The following is a 16,925-nucleotide window of genomic DNA, read 5'->3' on the forward strand; positions in this document are numbered from 1 at the left end:
CCATGCACCAAGTCCCTCTTCTACTCGGATTTATTTTTGGCGAGTTTTCTTTAGGAAATTAATTCCAAAATATTTTTAAGAGTTTTATTTATGGGTAAATTCCTTTTACGGGTCTTACTTGTTTTTTAGGAAAACAAAAACCTAACTTGATTTGCAAGCATCTTTTCCTATAAATACAACTCCAAATTCTGTTTTAAAAAAAAAATTTCAACCCATGCAATATACGCATAATCCATGCACCAAGTCCCTCTTCTACTCGGATTTATTTTTGGCGAGTTTTCTTTAAGAAATTAATTCCAAAATATTTTTTAAGAGTTTTATTTAAGGGTAAATTCCTTTTAGGAGTCTTACTTGTTTTTGAGGAAAACAAAAACCTAACTTGATTTGCAAGCATCTTTTCCTATAAATACAATCCAAATTCTGTTTTAAAAGACATTTTTTCAACCCATGCAATATACGCATATGCCATGCACCAAGTCCCTCTTCTACTCGGATTTATTTTTGGCGAGTTTTCTTTAGGAAATTAATTCCAAAATATTTTTTAAGAGTTTTATTTATGGGTAAATTCCTTTTACGAGTCTTACTTGTTTTTGAGGAAAACAAAAACCTAACTTGATTTGCAAGAATCTTTTCCTATAAATACAACTCCAAATTCTGTTTTAAAAAACATTTTTTGAACCCATGTAATATACGCATATGCCATGCACCAAGTCCCTCTTCTACTCGGATTTATTTTTGGCGAGTTTTCTTTAGGAAATTAATTCCAAAATATTTTTTAAGAGTTTTATTTATGGGTAAATTCCTTTTACGAGTCTTACTTGTTTTTGAGGAAAATAAAAACCTAACTTGATTTGCAAGAATCTTTTCCTATAAATACAACTCCAAATTCTGTTTTAAAAAACATTTTTTCAACCCATGCAATATACGCATATTCCATGCACCAAGTCCCTCTTCTACTCGGATTTATTTTTGGCGAGTTTTCTTTAGGAAATTAATTCCAAAATATTTTTTAAGAGTTTTATTTATGGGTAAATTCCTTTTAGGAGTCTTACTTGTTTTTGAGGAAAACAAAAACCTAACTTGATTTGCAAGCATCTTTTCCTATAAATACAACTCCAAATTCTGTTTTAAAAAACATTTTTTCAACCCATGCAATATACGCATATTCCATGCACCAAGTCCCTCTTCTACTCGGATTTATTTTTGGCGAGTTTTCTTTAAGAAATTAATTCCAAAATATTTTTTAAGAGTTTTATTTATGGGTAAATTCCTTTTACGAGTCTTACTTGTTTTTGAGGAAAACAAAAACCTAACTTGATTTGCAAGCATCTTTTCCTATAAATACAACTCCAAATTCTGTTTTAAAAACATTTTTTCAACCCATGCAATATACGCATATGCCATGCACCAAGTCCCTCTTCTACTCGGATTTATTTTTGGCGAGTTTTCTTTAGGAAATTAATTCCAAAATATTTTTAAGAGTTTTATTTATGGGTAAATTCCTTTTACGGGTCTTACTTGTTTTTTAGGAAAACAAAAACCTAACTTGATTTGCAAGCATCTTTTCCTATAAATACAACTCCAAATTCTGTTTTAAAAAAAAAATTTCAACCCATGCAATATACGCATATTCCATGCACCAAGTCCCTCTTCTACTCGGATTTATTTTTGGCGAGTTTTCTTTAAGAAATTAATTCCAAAATATTTTTTAAGAGTTTTATTTAAGGGTAAATTCCTTTTATGAGTCTTACTTGTTTTTGAGGAAAACAAAAACCTAACTTGATTTGCAAGCATCTTTTCCTATAAATACAATCCAAATTCTGTTTTAAAAGACATTTTTTCAACCCATGCAATATACGCATATGCCATGCACCAAGTCCCTCTTCTACTCGGATTTATTTTTGGCGAGTTTTCTTTAGGAAATTAATTCCAAAATATTTTTTAAGAGTTTTATTTATGGGTAAATTCCTTTTACGAGTCTTACTTGTTTTTGAGGAAAACAAAAACCTAACTTGATTTGCAAGAATCTTTTCCTATAAATACAACTCCAAATTCTGTTTTAAAAGACATTTTTTCAACCCATGCAATATACGCATATGCCATGCACCAAGTCCCTCTTCTACTCGGATTTAATTTTGGCGAGTTTTCTTTAGGAAATTAATTCCAAAATATTTTTTAAGAGTTTTATTTATGGGTAAATTCCTTTTACGAGTCTTACTTGTTTTTGAGGAAAACAAAAACCTAACTTGATTTGCAAGCATCTTTTCCTATAAATACAACTCCAAATTCTTTTTTAAAAAGCATTTTTTCAACCCATGCAATATACGCATATTCCATGCACCAAGTCCCTCTTCTACTCGGATTTATTTTTGGCGAGTTTTCTTTAGGAAATTAATTCCAAAATATTTTTTAAGAGTTTTATTTATGGGTAAATTCCTTTTGCGAGTCTTACTTGTTTTTGAGGAAAACAAAAACCTAACTTGATTTGCAAGCATCTTTTCCTATAAATACAACTCCAAATTCTGTTTTAAAAGACATTTTTTCAACCCATGCAATATACGCATATTCCATGCACCAAGTCCCTCTTCTACTCGGATTTATTTTTGGCGAGTTTTCTTTAGGAAATTAATTCCAAAATATTTTTTAAGAGTTTTATTTATGGGTAAATTCCTTTTACGAGTCTTACTTGTTTTTGAGGAAAACAAAAACCTAACTTGATTTGCAAGCATCTTTTCCTATAAATACAACTCCAAATTCTGTTTTAAAAGACATTTTTTCAACCCATGCACTATACGCATATGCCATGCACCAAGTCCCTCTTCTACTCGGATTTATTTTTGGCGAGTTTTCTTTAGGAAATTAATTCCAAAATATTTTTTAAGAGTTTTATTTATGGGTAAATTCCTTTTACGAGTCTTACTTGTTTTTGAGGAAAACAAAAACCTAACTTGATTTTGAAGCATCTTTTCCTATAAATACAACTCCAAATTCTGTTTTAAAAGACATTTTTTCAACCCATGCAATATACGCATATGCCATGCACCAAGTCCCTCTTCTACTCGGATTTATTTTTGGCGAGTTTTCTTTAGGAAATTAATTCCAAAATATTTTTTAAGAGTTTTATTTATGGGTAAATTCCTTTTACGAGTCTTACTTGTTTTTGAGGAAAACAAAAACCTAACTTGATTTGCAAGCATCTTTTCCTATAAACACAACTCCAAATTCTGTTTTAAAAGACATTTTTAAAACACATGCAATATACGCATATGCCATGCACCAAGTCCCTCTTCTACTCGGATTTATTTTTGGCGAGTTTTCTTTAGGAAATTAATTCCAAAATATTTTTTAAGAGTTTTATTTATGGGTAAATTCCTTTTACGAGTCTTACTTGTTTTTGAGGAAAACAAAAACCTAACTTGATTTGCAAGCATCTTTTCCTATAAATACAACTCCAAATTCTGTTTTAAAAAACATTTTTTCAACCCATGCAATATACGCATATGCCATGCACCAAGTCCCTCTTCTACTCGGATTTATTTTTGGCGAGTTTTCTTTTGGAAATTAATTCCAAAATAGTTTTTAAGAGTTTTATTTATGGGTAAATTCCTTTTACGAGTCTTACTTGTTTTTGAGGAAAACAAAAACCTAACTTGATTTGCAAGCATCTTTTCCTATAAATACAACTCCAAATTCTGTTTTAAAAAACACACAAGAAGCGACCATCTTTCCGTCTTCTTTTCTTCATGTTCTTGCTTTTGAGTTTGCGGTGTTTTACTTTCCATCCCCGTTGTTGAGTTCGAAGAGAGGGTAACTTGTGTTGTGCTAATTCAAGTTATATCGGGCAGTCTTATCCTGGATACATCTTCGCGTGAGGAGTTTAGCATTACTCAACTCGAGTATACCCGCGAATTAATGTGTTAAGGACAACTTATTGAACCTGTGATTCTGCCCTCGTCAAACTATTTCGGTAAAGTTGTTTCGGATTAGTTCTTTACATATTATTTTGATACGTCTAACGTGCTATTCATTGTTGCAAGATCTCAACAGGTTTTTCATAAAGGTACATATGCCATGCTGCTTTAGTGATAGAAAATTAGTCGAGGATGAAGGTTTGGTATAGGTTGCTACTCCGTCACAGTATCTTACGCAAGTAAGGCACATGGAATCAGAAATAATATTCAGGGTTGTTTTGTGCTATGGAGAGTGACTTAACAATGGAGGAGATACATAAAGTTTCTTTACCACCAAATGAAACTACGTTCCAATTTATTGAACGCAACTTTTATGAGATACATCGCATTGGAATGTTTTATTTGGTGGTAAAAAACTCTATGTATCTCATCCTCCGCACCATACACCAATTCTAACACTTGTTTTATGAACATCTAATTAGTTTGAACTTCCACCTCTGACCCGCCAGTATCTGCACAAGAGAGAACCCCATTGAAAAACTTTGGATATACAATAACAAGAAATAATATGAAGAAGCAGGCTACTTATGACTCTTTGGAAGACAACCGTAAACAAAGATAAAGAGATCAACCGAGAATATGATGGTGAACACAAGAGGAAGAAATATAAGTAGCCTGCTTCTTCATATTATCTCTGGTTAATGGATGGTGTGAATATGCATACAAAGTTCGTTGTACGTGTATATATATAGTTTCATTGGGCAAGAAATTACTTTATCACTCGGGTCTTTTTTTTCTTTTGGAAAAGGCAAAAAGAGAGTTTAAAAGAAGAGGAAAAAGATAGTCGACAACCTACTTACTCCCACCTAAACTGATGTATATAAAGTACATTAAACTTAATGCATGATGACTATGATTTAACCAATTTCCTTCAACTTTCGATGACTTTGATTTGTCAACTTTGGTCTTGTTTAGCAAAACTACGTACGTTATAATCTTTCACACGGTAATTGGAATTTTCTGAGAAACGATCGAAAAGAAACGAAAAATGTACTATAGGATATTCTGTTTCATATATGCTGTTGTTTTCGTTTTACGTAAATGTGGCAAAGATACTTTATAATGTGCCCAATGCCCATACGTGAACGTTAAAAACTATAAGTTCAGTATTTCTTTCTTTTTTATGGAAAATTTATTCAGCATTGAACCATCCGAGTGGTTAACTTAATAGCTATTTCAATCTCCGTGTGGTGTTTAAGATATATGCAATAGATTCAGCATTTTAGATATTTTAGATTTGGAATAATTTGAATGTTGGAAAAAGAAGCTTTATTTCAAGTCCTTGATGCATGTAGATTTAACCAATTTTCTTCAACACTTCATGGCTTTGATTTTTCAACTTAATTGGTCTCGTTTTTGTAAAAGTGCACCATTACAAGATGCCTCTATTACTGAAAAAGTTGGCCCTTAGCCAAGTTAGTTTGTTACTCATAATACCTTTGGCAAGTGTTGGGTGTCCGGTCCATAGCTACTTTTTTTTTTTGGACGGCTGCGTCAACAGCAATACAATAACACAGAAACAAGAAGGTTACTCCTGAATATAGAGAGGGAGTTGGGAAGATGTCCACCAAGCATGGACATTATGCTGTTAGCATAATCTGCAAGATTGTGAGCCAGGTAATTGACTCTCTTTGGAACAAAGAGAAACTCTACTGAATCCAAAGTCAAAGACTTGGATTTAATTTCATCAATGAGGTGAGCTATTCTCCAGGGGATGGAGTTGTTTTTCTTCTGGAGAATATAGATGACTTGCTGGCAGTCCCCTTCGACAATGATGTTGTGAGCTTCAGTTCGCCGAGCAAGATCAAACGCAAGAAGGAAACCATGAGCTTCGGCAACTAGGGTGATCGTGGTATTGACAATTCTAGAACCAGCACCAAGGATAGTACCACTAGAGTCCCTTGCAATAGCAGTTGGAAAAGCCTTATCATCAGCTACCGCCGCGTCGACATTAATCTCAATGAAATTTGCAGGAGGTGCTTGCCAAGCAGTTGCGTGATGATTACTCTGACTAAATTCCATGTTACGAGTGACCAACTCATTTTCTCCGTCCACTTCTTTGCTGTAGCTATTAAACATGTATAGACCATCATTAATAATTCCTTGGATACTGATGGGAGTCTTCTCGAAAACTAGATTGTTACGTGCCTTCCAGATTGCCCACCAAATACATGCACCCAGACAGAAACTCTCACCACCATCATGTTGATCCATCCAATATGTGCAGAAAGCAGCTACAGATTCTTCGCTTAATTGGCTGACTATGAAATTCAAAGGAGACGCGAATAGAATTGCTTGAGAGACCAGACACTGCACAAATAAATGGTCGTTAGTTTCCACAGCATTTTGACATAAGGGGCATTCAGTCGATACACCCGGAATGTGATTCCCGACTTTAGCAAGAACACCATTTCTGATGACCCTCCACAAAAAATTATGGATTTTTGGTGCAATATGCTTCTGTTTCAAAAATGACTTCCAAGGGAAGATGTCTTCATTTCTCGTAGAGGTCTCTCCAGCATTGGTTCGAAGTAACTTCTGGAAAGATTGGGACGAGAAGTTGCCAAGCGGGGTGCAAGTCCAAATCAACTTATCTTCTAGGGTGTCTTTTGTTGGGCCTATCCCTCCTTATGGGTCCATCAAGTGTGTATGCCCCTTAGCCATTAAGGTAGTTCGCCTAACAAGTGACCTAGTTAGGTTATATGTTTCGAATGAAACATCCAGGAGGGCACATCTCTTCTTAGTTCGTGAAAAATACACAGTGAGTGTGTTGGCGGCAGCTAGAGGAAGAGAGAAAAGAGGGAGAGATCGGTGGAGAAGTTTGAGGGAAGAAGAGGGCTTTTGCTAAGGGTGTGTTTGGCAAGTTTTAGTGAGCATAATCCATCAATTTGGTGCACCTATTCTTCTATTCAAGCTTGGAGATTTCTAGGGTTTGTTCAAACCTTAGTTGTGAGTATCTCTATTCTTGTTCTTGATTGATTATTGTGAATCTCATCAACTATTTCTACTATTAGGTGAATGAATTGTTGATCCATCCCTTGGGGTGAGTGTAATTTAGGCAAATTGTTACCCAAGTGTTATATGCATCTTGAAGAAGAGTGTATCCCCAAATTGGGAGTTGTGTGTAACCCATTGTTTGATTATAGTGGAAGATTTGCCCATGATTTTTTACCCTTCACCTTGGAGGGGTTTTTCCACGTAATTGCCGGTGTTGTGTGATTGCTTCTTATATCGTCATAGTTGTACTATTTCCGCATTGTGTTTCATTGCTTGTGTGGTTTCCTTATTGCACACAGCGGTTCGGATTTTGCAAGTCTCCCCCAATATCTTTGTTGATGTATATCTGTATATCCTCTGTATTTGAGCGGCTTCGTAATCGTCAAAAACACTATTAATAAGATTAGAATTCCATTTACCTTCTTCATCGAGAATTAGATCACTGACTTTGGTAATACCGTTGGTGCCATTATGAGGAATACAAGGTTTGGAGCCTGGAATTGAAGGGATTCAGGGAACGTTCCATACGTTGACCTCTTTACCAGCTCCAATCAACCATAAACAACCATGTATAATTCACCACGGGCCATTTTAGTAGTTAGCCCCTAGACCAAGTTAGGTTGTTACCGGTGCTTGTATGGTAAAATATTCTTCTACCTCAAACACGAATTTGATGGTGATTTGTTGAAGATCGATCTGCAATTTTTTTTCTCCAATTGAACAGTGTAGGGGGGGTACCTGCAAAAAAACCTCTGATGCTTAAGTTAGCTTAGGTTTTTCACAGATAATTTTAGTGGGGAAGATTGCTTACCTTTGTGGGTTATGAACCTCTGTATTTAGTCTGAATTAGGTCCTCAACCTAATTTCGAGCTAAGCATGAATTGCATTAATTGGCCCCTGCATGCCTCCTGGCATAAATTGCATTCACTGATCCTTGCATGCCTCCTGTCATGAATTGCATAACTGGCCCTTGTATGCCTCCTGTCATGAATTGCATAACTGGCCCTTACATGCCTCCTAGAATTTTCCAGAAACTTCCCCTATGACTATGGAATTGCAAAGGGTTAGCCCAAACAATTAGGTGTACACATGTCAAGCCCAAAGTGAGAAGTGTGCATAAGCCCACGGTGGGGCGTAAATATCCGCTAGGAAAACTAGTGTGGGAGGAAATATCAGCTAGCCAATGGTTCAACTCGGATAACTCAGTGAGTCAACTCGGCTAGGCTCGGCGGGCGTAAACATCCAGCAGTATAAATTAGCGGGGAGGAAAATCCAGGGACCATGGTAATAAGTTTGAGCGCGAAGCACTGTGACACGCCTGACGGAGTAAGGCCGCCGGCAACGGCCGCCGGGTTGCGCCACCGGCTCTGGTCGCCGGTGATCTGCTGATTGTTGTCGTCGCCGGAGAAGATGAAGACACCGACCACCTATTGCTGCTGACGATGATGACGTCATGTTGACGTCATAACGGAAACGCTAACGGTGTAACGAATCCGTTAACGATAACAGAATATTCTCAACATATGCTAACATCGTCACTGGTTCTAACGGCATCGTTTGCTGACGTCATGCTAGTGTGACAGCTGCTGACTGGGCATTCTGTTGACGTGGCAGTCCAATGTTGATGTGGCAGTTCAATGCTAACGTGTCATCCCCTAACTGGTCAATACTGCTGACGTGGCAGTGAGCCTGCTGACCGGATGCCCAACTAACGTGTAGAGGTGATGATGCAGTGGTGATGTGGCTCCTTCTTGCCTTGACTTGGATATTTGCATATGGGCTTCTATGTATAGTGTTTGTGAGGCCTAGTTTGCCATACTTGGCTAACTAGATGAGCATATTAGGCCCAATGAACCATATTTAGCTAAAGAAATGAGCTTTCTAGGCCTAAGTAAGCCCATTTTTGGGTGTGAAATATTATGGTACAAACATCGCCCCTCTTAATCCATAACTTGTTATGGGTTAAGAAGTTCGGGTTCTCCAACTCTACTTGCTATTGGAATTGCATCATTATGGAGTGTTGCATAACTCGCCCCCAAGTGCGTCGTATGGAGCGTTATGCAACTCGCCCTCAGGAATGTAATGATTGCGCTGGAGTGTTATATATCTCGCCCCCAAATGGCTGAGGTGATATATAACTCGCCCCAAGTATGTAGTGGTGTCATGCTGCTTAATGCTCGCGCAAGAGTGCACTTCCGTGCTGCATTTTGCTCGCGCATGGAATGAGAAGTTGAGCTTTTCTGCTATCTTGAATTCGCGCAGGGGTCCAATCCTATTATTCAAGATGCGTGCAGAGTTGAGATGTACATGCCTGGGCAGGTGAAAATGTTCGCCACATTTGCTGATGTCCCATTTGATGGGTTTGGATTAGGGTAAAAATGCTCGAACTGTGCATTCACCTTATCCGCGAGGTATCAGAGATGCTGCTGACAGTAGACTTGAACTGTACTGTTTTGCAATTTAGGAATAACTGCGGATTCGAACGTCCGCAGTAGCTTATAATTAAACACGAACAATTTCGATAAAGTGTGAAATACCCAAATAATGTTGAATTAAATTTCTGAATTGAAATAACAGGATAAGTACCTACTGCCCGACAACAGCTGCCTCGTTAAAACCTTTGCGTGGAAAACCCAGTGGGATAAAACCATCATAATGGAAAAAGAGTGCAGCACAGCAGGATTTGAAACTACTCCTAATGATAAAAGTTCTTCAAGTGGAATGAATTCCATGGCTTCCATGGTTTTGAATCTTGAGTACCCTCGAGGTTCCTTAGATAGTAAGAGCCACGAGATGCTAGCCTGTCTACTATGTATGGACCTTTCCAGTTTGCTCCGAGTTTTCCGCAGTTTGGTTCCATTGTGGTTGCTCGGGTTTTCTTCAAGACATATTCACCTGGTTTGAATGACCGTTCTTTGACTTTACGATCATAGCTCAGCTTGATTGCCTGCTGGTATCAGACCAACTGTTGTAAGGTTGTTTCTCTTTATTCTTCTAGCAACTTTTTATCCAAATCCAGTATGCTGTCGTTTTTCCCAGATTTGACAGCACGAGTTTTGGTAGTCTTGAGATGTACCTCGGTGGGTATGACTGCCTCTGTCCCATAAGCCAGTGTGAATGGGGAAAATCCATTGGATCTTTTTGGGGTCGTTCGATAGGACCATAAGACTCCAGGGAATTCTTATGTCCATTTTCCCTTCGCCTTCTCCTGCCTTTTCTTGATATTATCCATAATAATGCGATTGGTCGCTTCCGCATGCCTGTTGCTCTGAGCATAGTAAGGAGATGAAAAATTATGGTGAATATTCAGGTTCTTGCAAAAGTCTTTGATCACCCCAGAATGGAACTGCTTCCCATTGTCTGATACTATCGCGTCTGGGATTCCAAATCTGCAGACGATATTCTCCCATATGAACCTTTTCACATCATGTATGGTTATGTGTACCAGTGCCACTACTTCGACCCATTTGGTGAAATAATCAGTAGCGGCTAGTACGAATTTAATGCCTCCAGGAGCTTTGGGAAGTGATCCGACGATGTCTAGTCCCCACATAGAGAATCGCCAGGGACTAAAAACTGGATGTAATTTATTGGCGGGACTTTTAGGGACTGAAGCGTGTTCTTGGCATGGCACGCACTTATGTGCGTATTCTTTAGCATCTTTCTGCATGTATGGCGAGAAGTATTCCTGGGCAAGTATCATGTATGCGAGACTGCGCCCTCCAGAATGGTTTCCACATATTCCTTCATGAGCCTCCGCCAGTATCTGTTGCCCTTCTTCGCCTCATATGCACCGCAAAAATGGCTCCAAAGCTACAGGTTTGCGGTACAGCTATCCCTCGATCATTGAATATCTCTAAGCATTCTTTTTCACTTTTGAAGCGAGATGTTTATCTTCTGGGAGTTCACTGGTTGTCAAATACCGAATATAAGGTTGACGCCAGTCTGAAGTGTTTTCAGCAAGATTGCTTGAATCATCTATCATTGGATTGTCAACATCCATATTGTTGTCAATGTTCTCGGTATCTCCCTGTGCTGATGTAGTTTCCCTCTCGCCCCCACTAGCGTGTTCGAGAGCCAGAACAAAATGGCTGTCGAAGATGCTAGGTAACTCTTGGAAATCCACCACAACGAAACGGGTGGTATCAGTATCGACTGCGGAGTATAGGCATGCTAAAGCATCTGCGTGCCTGTTTTCCAGCCATGGTCATTGCTCGATAGAGAACTGGTCGAACTCATTTGCCAGCTCTTTCATATGATCTAAATATAAGGCCATCCTTTCTTCCTTGGCTCTGTAGGTCCCCAGAAACTAGTTCACTACTAGCATGGAATCAGTTACCAGCTTCACGTTCTTCGCATCTAACTGTTTGACAGCCTTTAAACTGATAATTGCTGCTTCATGTTCATCTTCATTGTTTGATGCTTGAAAACCCAATCTGGTCGTTTTCTCGATCCTCGAACCTTCGGGAGTACGGATGACACATCCAACTCCAGCTCCACCAACATTTGATGACCCATCAGTAAACACAGTCCATAGCGGCTCAGGTGTATCAACTTCCATTACGGACTCGCTCCCAGTCTGATCAGTGGTTGACTCTATGGGTTTGAACAACTCCTCTTCTTCTTCGATAACTGTTTCTATGTCGTCCACAGGAAAATATGCTAACAGTGCTGCCAGAGCGTTTCCCTTCTCTGCAGTCCTGGTTTCGTACTTGATTTCATACGCCCCCAGGAAATTGGACCATATGTCTAGTCGGCTGGAGTCATCAGCACGTTCCAGGATTCTCTTCAGCGGATATTCCGAGTAGACTACGATTTGTCTCCCTTAGAAATATGGTTTGAGGCACGAGATGCATGGAACAGTGCAAGCGCTATCTTCTGAATTCTTTGGTACCGTGTTTCCGCCCCCGTCAAAGATTTGTTGACGAAGTAAACAGGCTTTTCATGTGGATCTGTAACAAACAGCACTGCACTTACGCGTTCTCCGTTGCAGCCAGATAAACTCCGATAGGTTGTCCAGTTTTTGGACTCACCAAAACTGGGAAAGTTGACAAATACTGGTTGATCTCATCGAAATCCTTTTCGCACTCATCCTTCCAACCAAAATTCACTTCTTTCTTCAAAACATCAAAGAATGGATTAAATCGATCCGACGAGCGTGAAGTGAAACGATTTAAAGCTGTTAATCGTTCTGCTAGCTTCTAGACCTCCTTCTTCGTTCTTGGGGATGGAATTTCTCTGATGGCTCTGATTTGCTCCGGATTCGCCTCGATTCCTCTGTGCGTCATCAAGTATCCAAGGAAGTTTCCCGAGGATAACCCAAACGAACATTTTGCTGGATTGAGCTTCATTCGATATTGCCTCAAGATATCAAACGTCTTCTGCAGATCAAGAAAATGCGAGTCCTTTTGCTCAGATTTCACTACCATATCGTGGATATATACTTCAATCGTCTTACCAATCAGATCCTTGAACATATGGTCTACCAGATGTTGGTAGGTCGCCCATGTGTTTTTTAGCCCGAACGGCATTACATTATAGCAGTAAACTCCTCTGGCAGTCACAAACGCAGTATGCTCTTGATCTTCCCCGAACAAAGGTATTTGGTTATACCCCGAAAAACCGTTCATGAATGACAGTCTCCCGTACCCTGAGGTTGCATCCACCAAATCTCTTATCCGCGGTAGCGGGTACGGATCACTCGGACATGCTTTATTCAAATCAGTAAAATCGATACATACACAAATTTTACCATTCTTCTTTGGAACGGGTACAACATTAGACATCCAGCGAGGATACTGCACTGGTCGAATAAAGCCTGATTCCAACAGCTTTTCGACTTCTGCAGTAACTCCATATTTTTTGCTTTTCGTCATATTCCTGATTTTCTGACGAACTGGATGGAACTTCTCATCGATATTTAGCCCGTGGCAGGCTACATTCGGATCTATCCTAGGCATCTCAGCAAAACTCCATGTGAAAACGTCGGTGTTTTCCCTTAGCAATGTAATCAAACCATCACGTTCATGTGCAGGGAGATCTTCCCTTACGAACGTTGTTTTGTGCTCCTCATCTCCAATCTGGACCTCGATCAGTTTCTCAACTGTTGGGGGTTCAGCTGCGTCCTCTCCCATATATGATTCTGGAGGTAGAGGGTTCTGTAATTGTTATTTCTTCTCGACTCGCATGATTTGGTTCCTGCTAACTTCTGACTTCTTGTACTCATCCGTGACACTCTCGTGACACTTGTGGGCGGCCATCTGGTCGCTTCTAACTTTCACGACTCCTTCAGGGGTAATAAACTTCAGACATTGATGATATGAGGATGTGACTGCACCGATCTCATGCAGCCAGTATCGTCCTACAATCGCATTGTAAGGAGCTCGACAGTAAAGCAACGAGAAATTGCCTAAAACGGACTTGTCGGTCACTGTTATAGGTATCTTCACTTTTCCAATCGCCTTTGTAACTTCGCCACTGAAACCGATAATTGGATTTTTATCCTCTTCGATCAAGTCGTGTGGGAGATTCATAGAGGAATAGGCTCCTGAAAACAGCACGCTCACTGAGCTTCATGTATCCACTAGAATCTGGTGTACACGAAACATGCAAATCCAAGCAGTTATAATGATAGCATCATTGTGGGGATCATGTATGCTTCAGAGAACTCGATCTTTGTGCATCCAAACTCCCGAATTTTTGCTCCATTTCCACTGACAAAATCGATATGATTTGTCAAGTACCATTCTTTTAACTGCCTGAACTTTTTCCTGGTCTCATCTTCTGATGCCCGACTGGTCATTGAATGGATCCTGGCATGACTGACATTAATCACATGTGTATTAATCACATGTGTTGTGCCAAATTTTCCCGAACCTTTCCCAAAATCATTTTTCACGTACTTTTGTAGCTTTCCAGCGTCTATCATTCGTTGGACTTCGATCTGTAAGGAGCGATAATTCTCAGTCTTGTGACCATGATCTTTATGATAATTGCAGTATTTGCTCTTATCACGTTTATCACGTGTCTCAGCTGGTAAAGGTCGAGGGGGGCTCAAGTCCTTGCTTATTTTCTCATACAACTCTGTAAGGCGTATGTTCAATGGCGTCAGCTTCATATCATGATATTTCTGATATCTAGTTTCCATTCGTTCACCTTGATTTTTTTCTCGAACTTCACCTCGATCATTATTCTGTCCGCTCGAACGGTTCTTCACATGTATTTCTTCCCATCATTTGGATGATTGGATGATCTGTTAACATCTCTCGTCTCTCGAGCTTTGGAGTCATCCTCTATCGAGCGTATTATTCTGCTCGATCATACAGTTCTTCCAAAGTATTTGCTGGTCTCTTGACCAAAGAACCGTACACACCCCTTTGATCATACTGGTATGCTTGTTTGTAAGCCGCGATGACGACTTGATCGTTGGCACCATCCACATCGGCCACCTCTTTCTTGAAGCGTCGAGTAAACTGTCTGATGCTTTCCTCCTTCCGAAATGCCATAAGGAACAATGGGTGGCATCCCTTCCGATCATGTCTGTTGTATTTGTAGTGAGCATAGAATTCGTCAACCAGCTTATGGTAAGTCCTGATCGACTGTGCCGGTAGCTGATTGAACCACGTTACTGCTCCACCAGTGAGTGACTGTGGAAACATCTTGCACATCAACTCATCGTTGTACTGCCACAGAGTCATGGCAGTTTCATAGTGTAAAACATGCTGATCTGGATCATCTGTTTTCTCATCGAATTCTGGCAGCTTGGGGACTTGAAAATTCATTGGCGGCCGGAATTCTCTGATGTTCAGTTTGAAAGGATCTCATGCGGTTCGATGCAACTTGTCTATCTTTTCCTCTCTGGAGATCTTTTTCGACATTACTTTCTCGATCATCTTGCAAAGGCGAGCATCTGTAATTGCGCTTACGTCGCCATCAGAGGTACTGTCTTCCTGCTCATAATCTCGGTCCTATGGAATATGAGCTTTAGATCTTATTCTTTTCCTTTGGGGTACAGTGGGATCTCTTCTATCTCTGCCTTGCTCCGGACGAGCATAGCAATCGGGCGAAAATTCTCTCTCATCGTGCCGATCTCAAACCTCTTCTTCATCACTCCTGAGACATTTTGAATGGGTGGTAGTTCTGGAAGCACTCTACTGAGTTGCAACTGGCCGGGGTCGTACACGCCTTCATTTAGGTAGATCTCCAGTGACCAACAGATTTTTCTCTGGTCGATCAAGATCGATCGCTTCTCTGTTTTGGTCTGCAGCTTGTGGGCTAATTCGACTTCCAAGGCTCTGCCATGCAGACCGACCCCTTTGGTTGTATTACCAATCCTAGGTCGAGACCGGTTCTCACGTTACAATCTCAGGAGAGCGTTCTCTTTTTCCACCTCGTTCAGCCGATTGCGCAACAGTTCATCCTCTGTACTAGGAGTCGCGGTTCGTCCATCTCGAAATTCCTCCTTAATGGGCTGCCGAATACACGCCCTCTGTCTGCTCGAACTCGTGTGTTTCCTCCATCAGATATGGAGTCCACATCCATTCTTTCGTCTTCGTTCACCAGTGTTTTTCTCTTCTCCGATTCAGATCTGGGGTTCTGTCACGAAAACGATCTCGATCCTGCCTGTTTGTCGTGGGTATTGCTGGTGCTGACTGAACTTCAATCTCGTGCCTTTCAGTTTCGCGTCTCCTGCGCTGGTGGTAATTGCTAACAGAATCAACCCTTCGCGCAGTTTGTTTGATTACTGCCATAACTCGATTTGGGAAAAACACGATCTCTTTTCTCGAAACCCTTGTTCGGCGCCAATGTTTGTATGGTAAAATATTCTTCTACCTCAAACACGAATTTGATGGTGATTTGCTGAAGATCGATCTGCAGCCTTTTTTCTCCAATTGAATAGTGTAAGGGGGGTACCTGCAAAAAACCCTCTGATGCTTAACTAAGCTTAGGTTTTTCACAGATAATTTTAGTGGGGACGATTTCATACCTTTGTGGGTTATGAACCTCTATATTTATATGGTCTGAATTAGGTCTTCAACCTAATTTCGAGCTAAGCATGAATTGTATTAATTGGCCCCTGCATGCCTCCTGACATAAATTGCATTCACTGACCCTTGCATGCCTCCTGTCATTAATTGCATAACTGGCCCTTGCATGCTTCCTGTCATGAATTGCATAACTGGCCCTTGCATGCCTCCTAGAAGTTTCCAGAAACTTCTCATATGGCTATGGAATTGCAAAGGGTTAGCCCAAACAATTAGGTGTACACATGCCAAGCCCAAAGTGAGAAGTGTGCATAAGCCCACAGTGGGGCATAAATATCCGCTAGGCAAACTAGTGTGGGTTGAAATATCAGCTAGCTAATGGTTCAACTCGGATAACTCAGCGAGTCAACTCGGCTAGGCTCGGCTGGCGTAAACATCCAGCAATATAAAGTAGCGGGGCGGAAAAACCCATGGACCATGGTAATAAGTTTGAGCGCGAAGCACTGTGACACGCCTGACAGAGTAAGCCGCCGGAACAGGTCGTCGGGTGGCGCCGCCGGGTCTGGTCGTCGTTGATCTGTTGTTGTTGCCGTCGCCGGAGAAGATGAAGACGCTGGCCACCTGCTGCTACCGACGATGATGACGTCATAACGGAAACGCTAACGGCGTAACGAATCAGTTAACGGTAACGGAATATTCTCAACATATGCTAACTTCGTCACTGGTTCTAACGACACCGTTTGCTGACGTCATGCTAGTGTGGCAGCTGCTGACTGGGCATGTTGTTGACGTGGCATTCCAATGCTGACGTGTCAGCTCCTAACTGGTCAATATTGCTGATGTGGCAGTGAGTCTGTTGACGTGGCAGTGCGCCTGCTGACGTGGTGCCCGCCAATTGATGACGTGTAGAGGTGATGATGCAGTGGTGACGTGGCTCCTTCTTTCCTTGACTTGGATATTTGCACATGGGGTT

General features: G+C 40.4%; 2 protein-coding genes across 2 annotated transcripts; both read right to left on the reverse strand.

Annotated features, from left to right (window-relative positions):
• Positions 1-5,465: 5,465 nt before the first annotated feature.
• Positions 5,466-6,185, reverse strand: LOC113273002. Its single transcript, XM_026522778.1, has one exon. The coding sequence runs from the start codon at positions 6,183-6,185 to the stop codon at positions 5,466-5,468; it is 720 nt and encodes a 239-aa protein (XP_026378563.1).
• Positions 6,186-10,824: 4,639 nt separating this feature from the next.
• Positions 10,825-13,102, reverse strand: LOC113273003. Its single transcript, XM_026522779.1, has 4 exons — positions 12,176-13,102; positions 11,946-12,085; positions 11,333-11,725; positions 10,825-11,158 (listed from the first exon to the last, which is right to left on the reverse strand). The coding sequence occupies exons 1-4, from the start codon at positions 13,100-13,102 to the stop codon at positions 10,825-10,827; spliced, it is 1,794 nt and encodes a 597-aa protein (XP_026378564.1).
• Positions 13,103-16,925: the final 3,823 nt, after the last annotated feature.

The sequence above is a fragment of the Papaver somniferum genome, chromosome 4 (assembly GCF_003573695.1).
Source record: "Papaver somniferum cultivar HN1 chromosome 4, ASM357369v1, whole genome shotgun sequence".
In the NCBI taxonomy this organism is placed as follows: domain Eukaryota; kingdom Viridiplantae; phylum Streptophyta; class Magnoliopsida; order Ranunculales; family Papaveraceae; genus Papaver; species Papaver somniferum.

Excerpts from the sequence above, each read along its gene's own strand:
- LOC113273002 (XM_026522778.1), bottom strand. The coding sequence starts at position 6,185 with ATGGATCAACATGATGGTGGTGAGAGTTTCTGTCTGGGTGCATGTATT.
- LOC113273003 (XM_026522779.1), bottom strand. The coding sequence starts at position 13,102 with ATGGGAGAGGACGCAGCTGAACCCCCAACAGTTGAGAAACTGATCGAG. Across the intron at positions 12,086-12,175 it reads CCCCAAGAACGAAGAAGGAG|AAAGAAGTGAATTTTGGTTG; the intron begins GTCTAGAAGCTA and ends GATGTTTTGAAG. Across the intron at positions 11,726-11,945 it reads CTGGCTGCAACGGAGAACGC|CCGACTAGACATATGGTCCA; the intron begins GTAAGTGCAGTG and ends TGATGACTCCAG.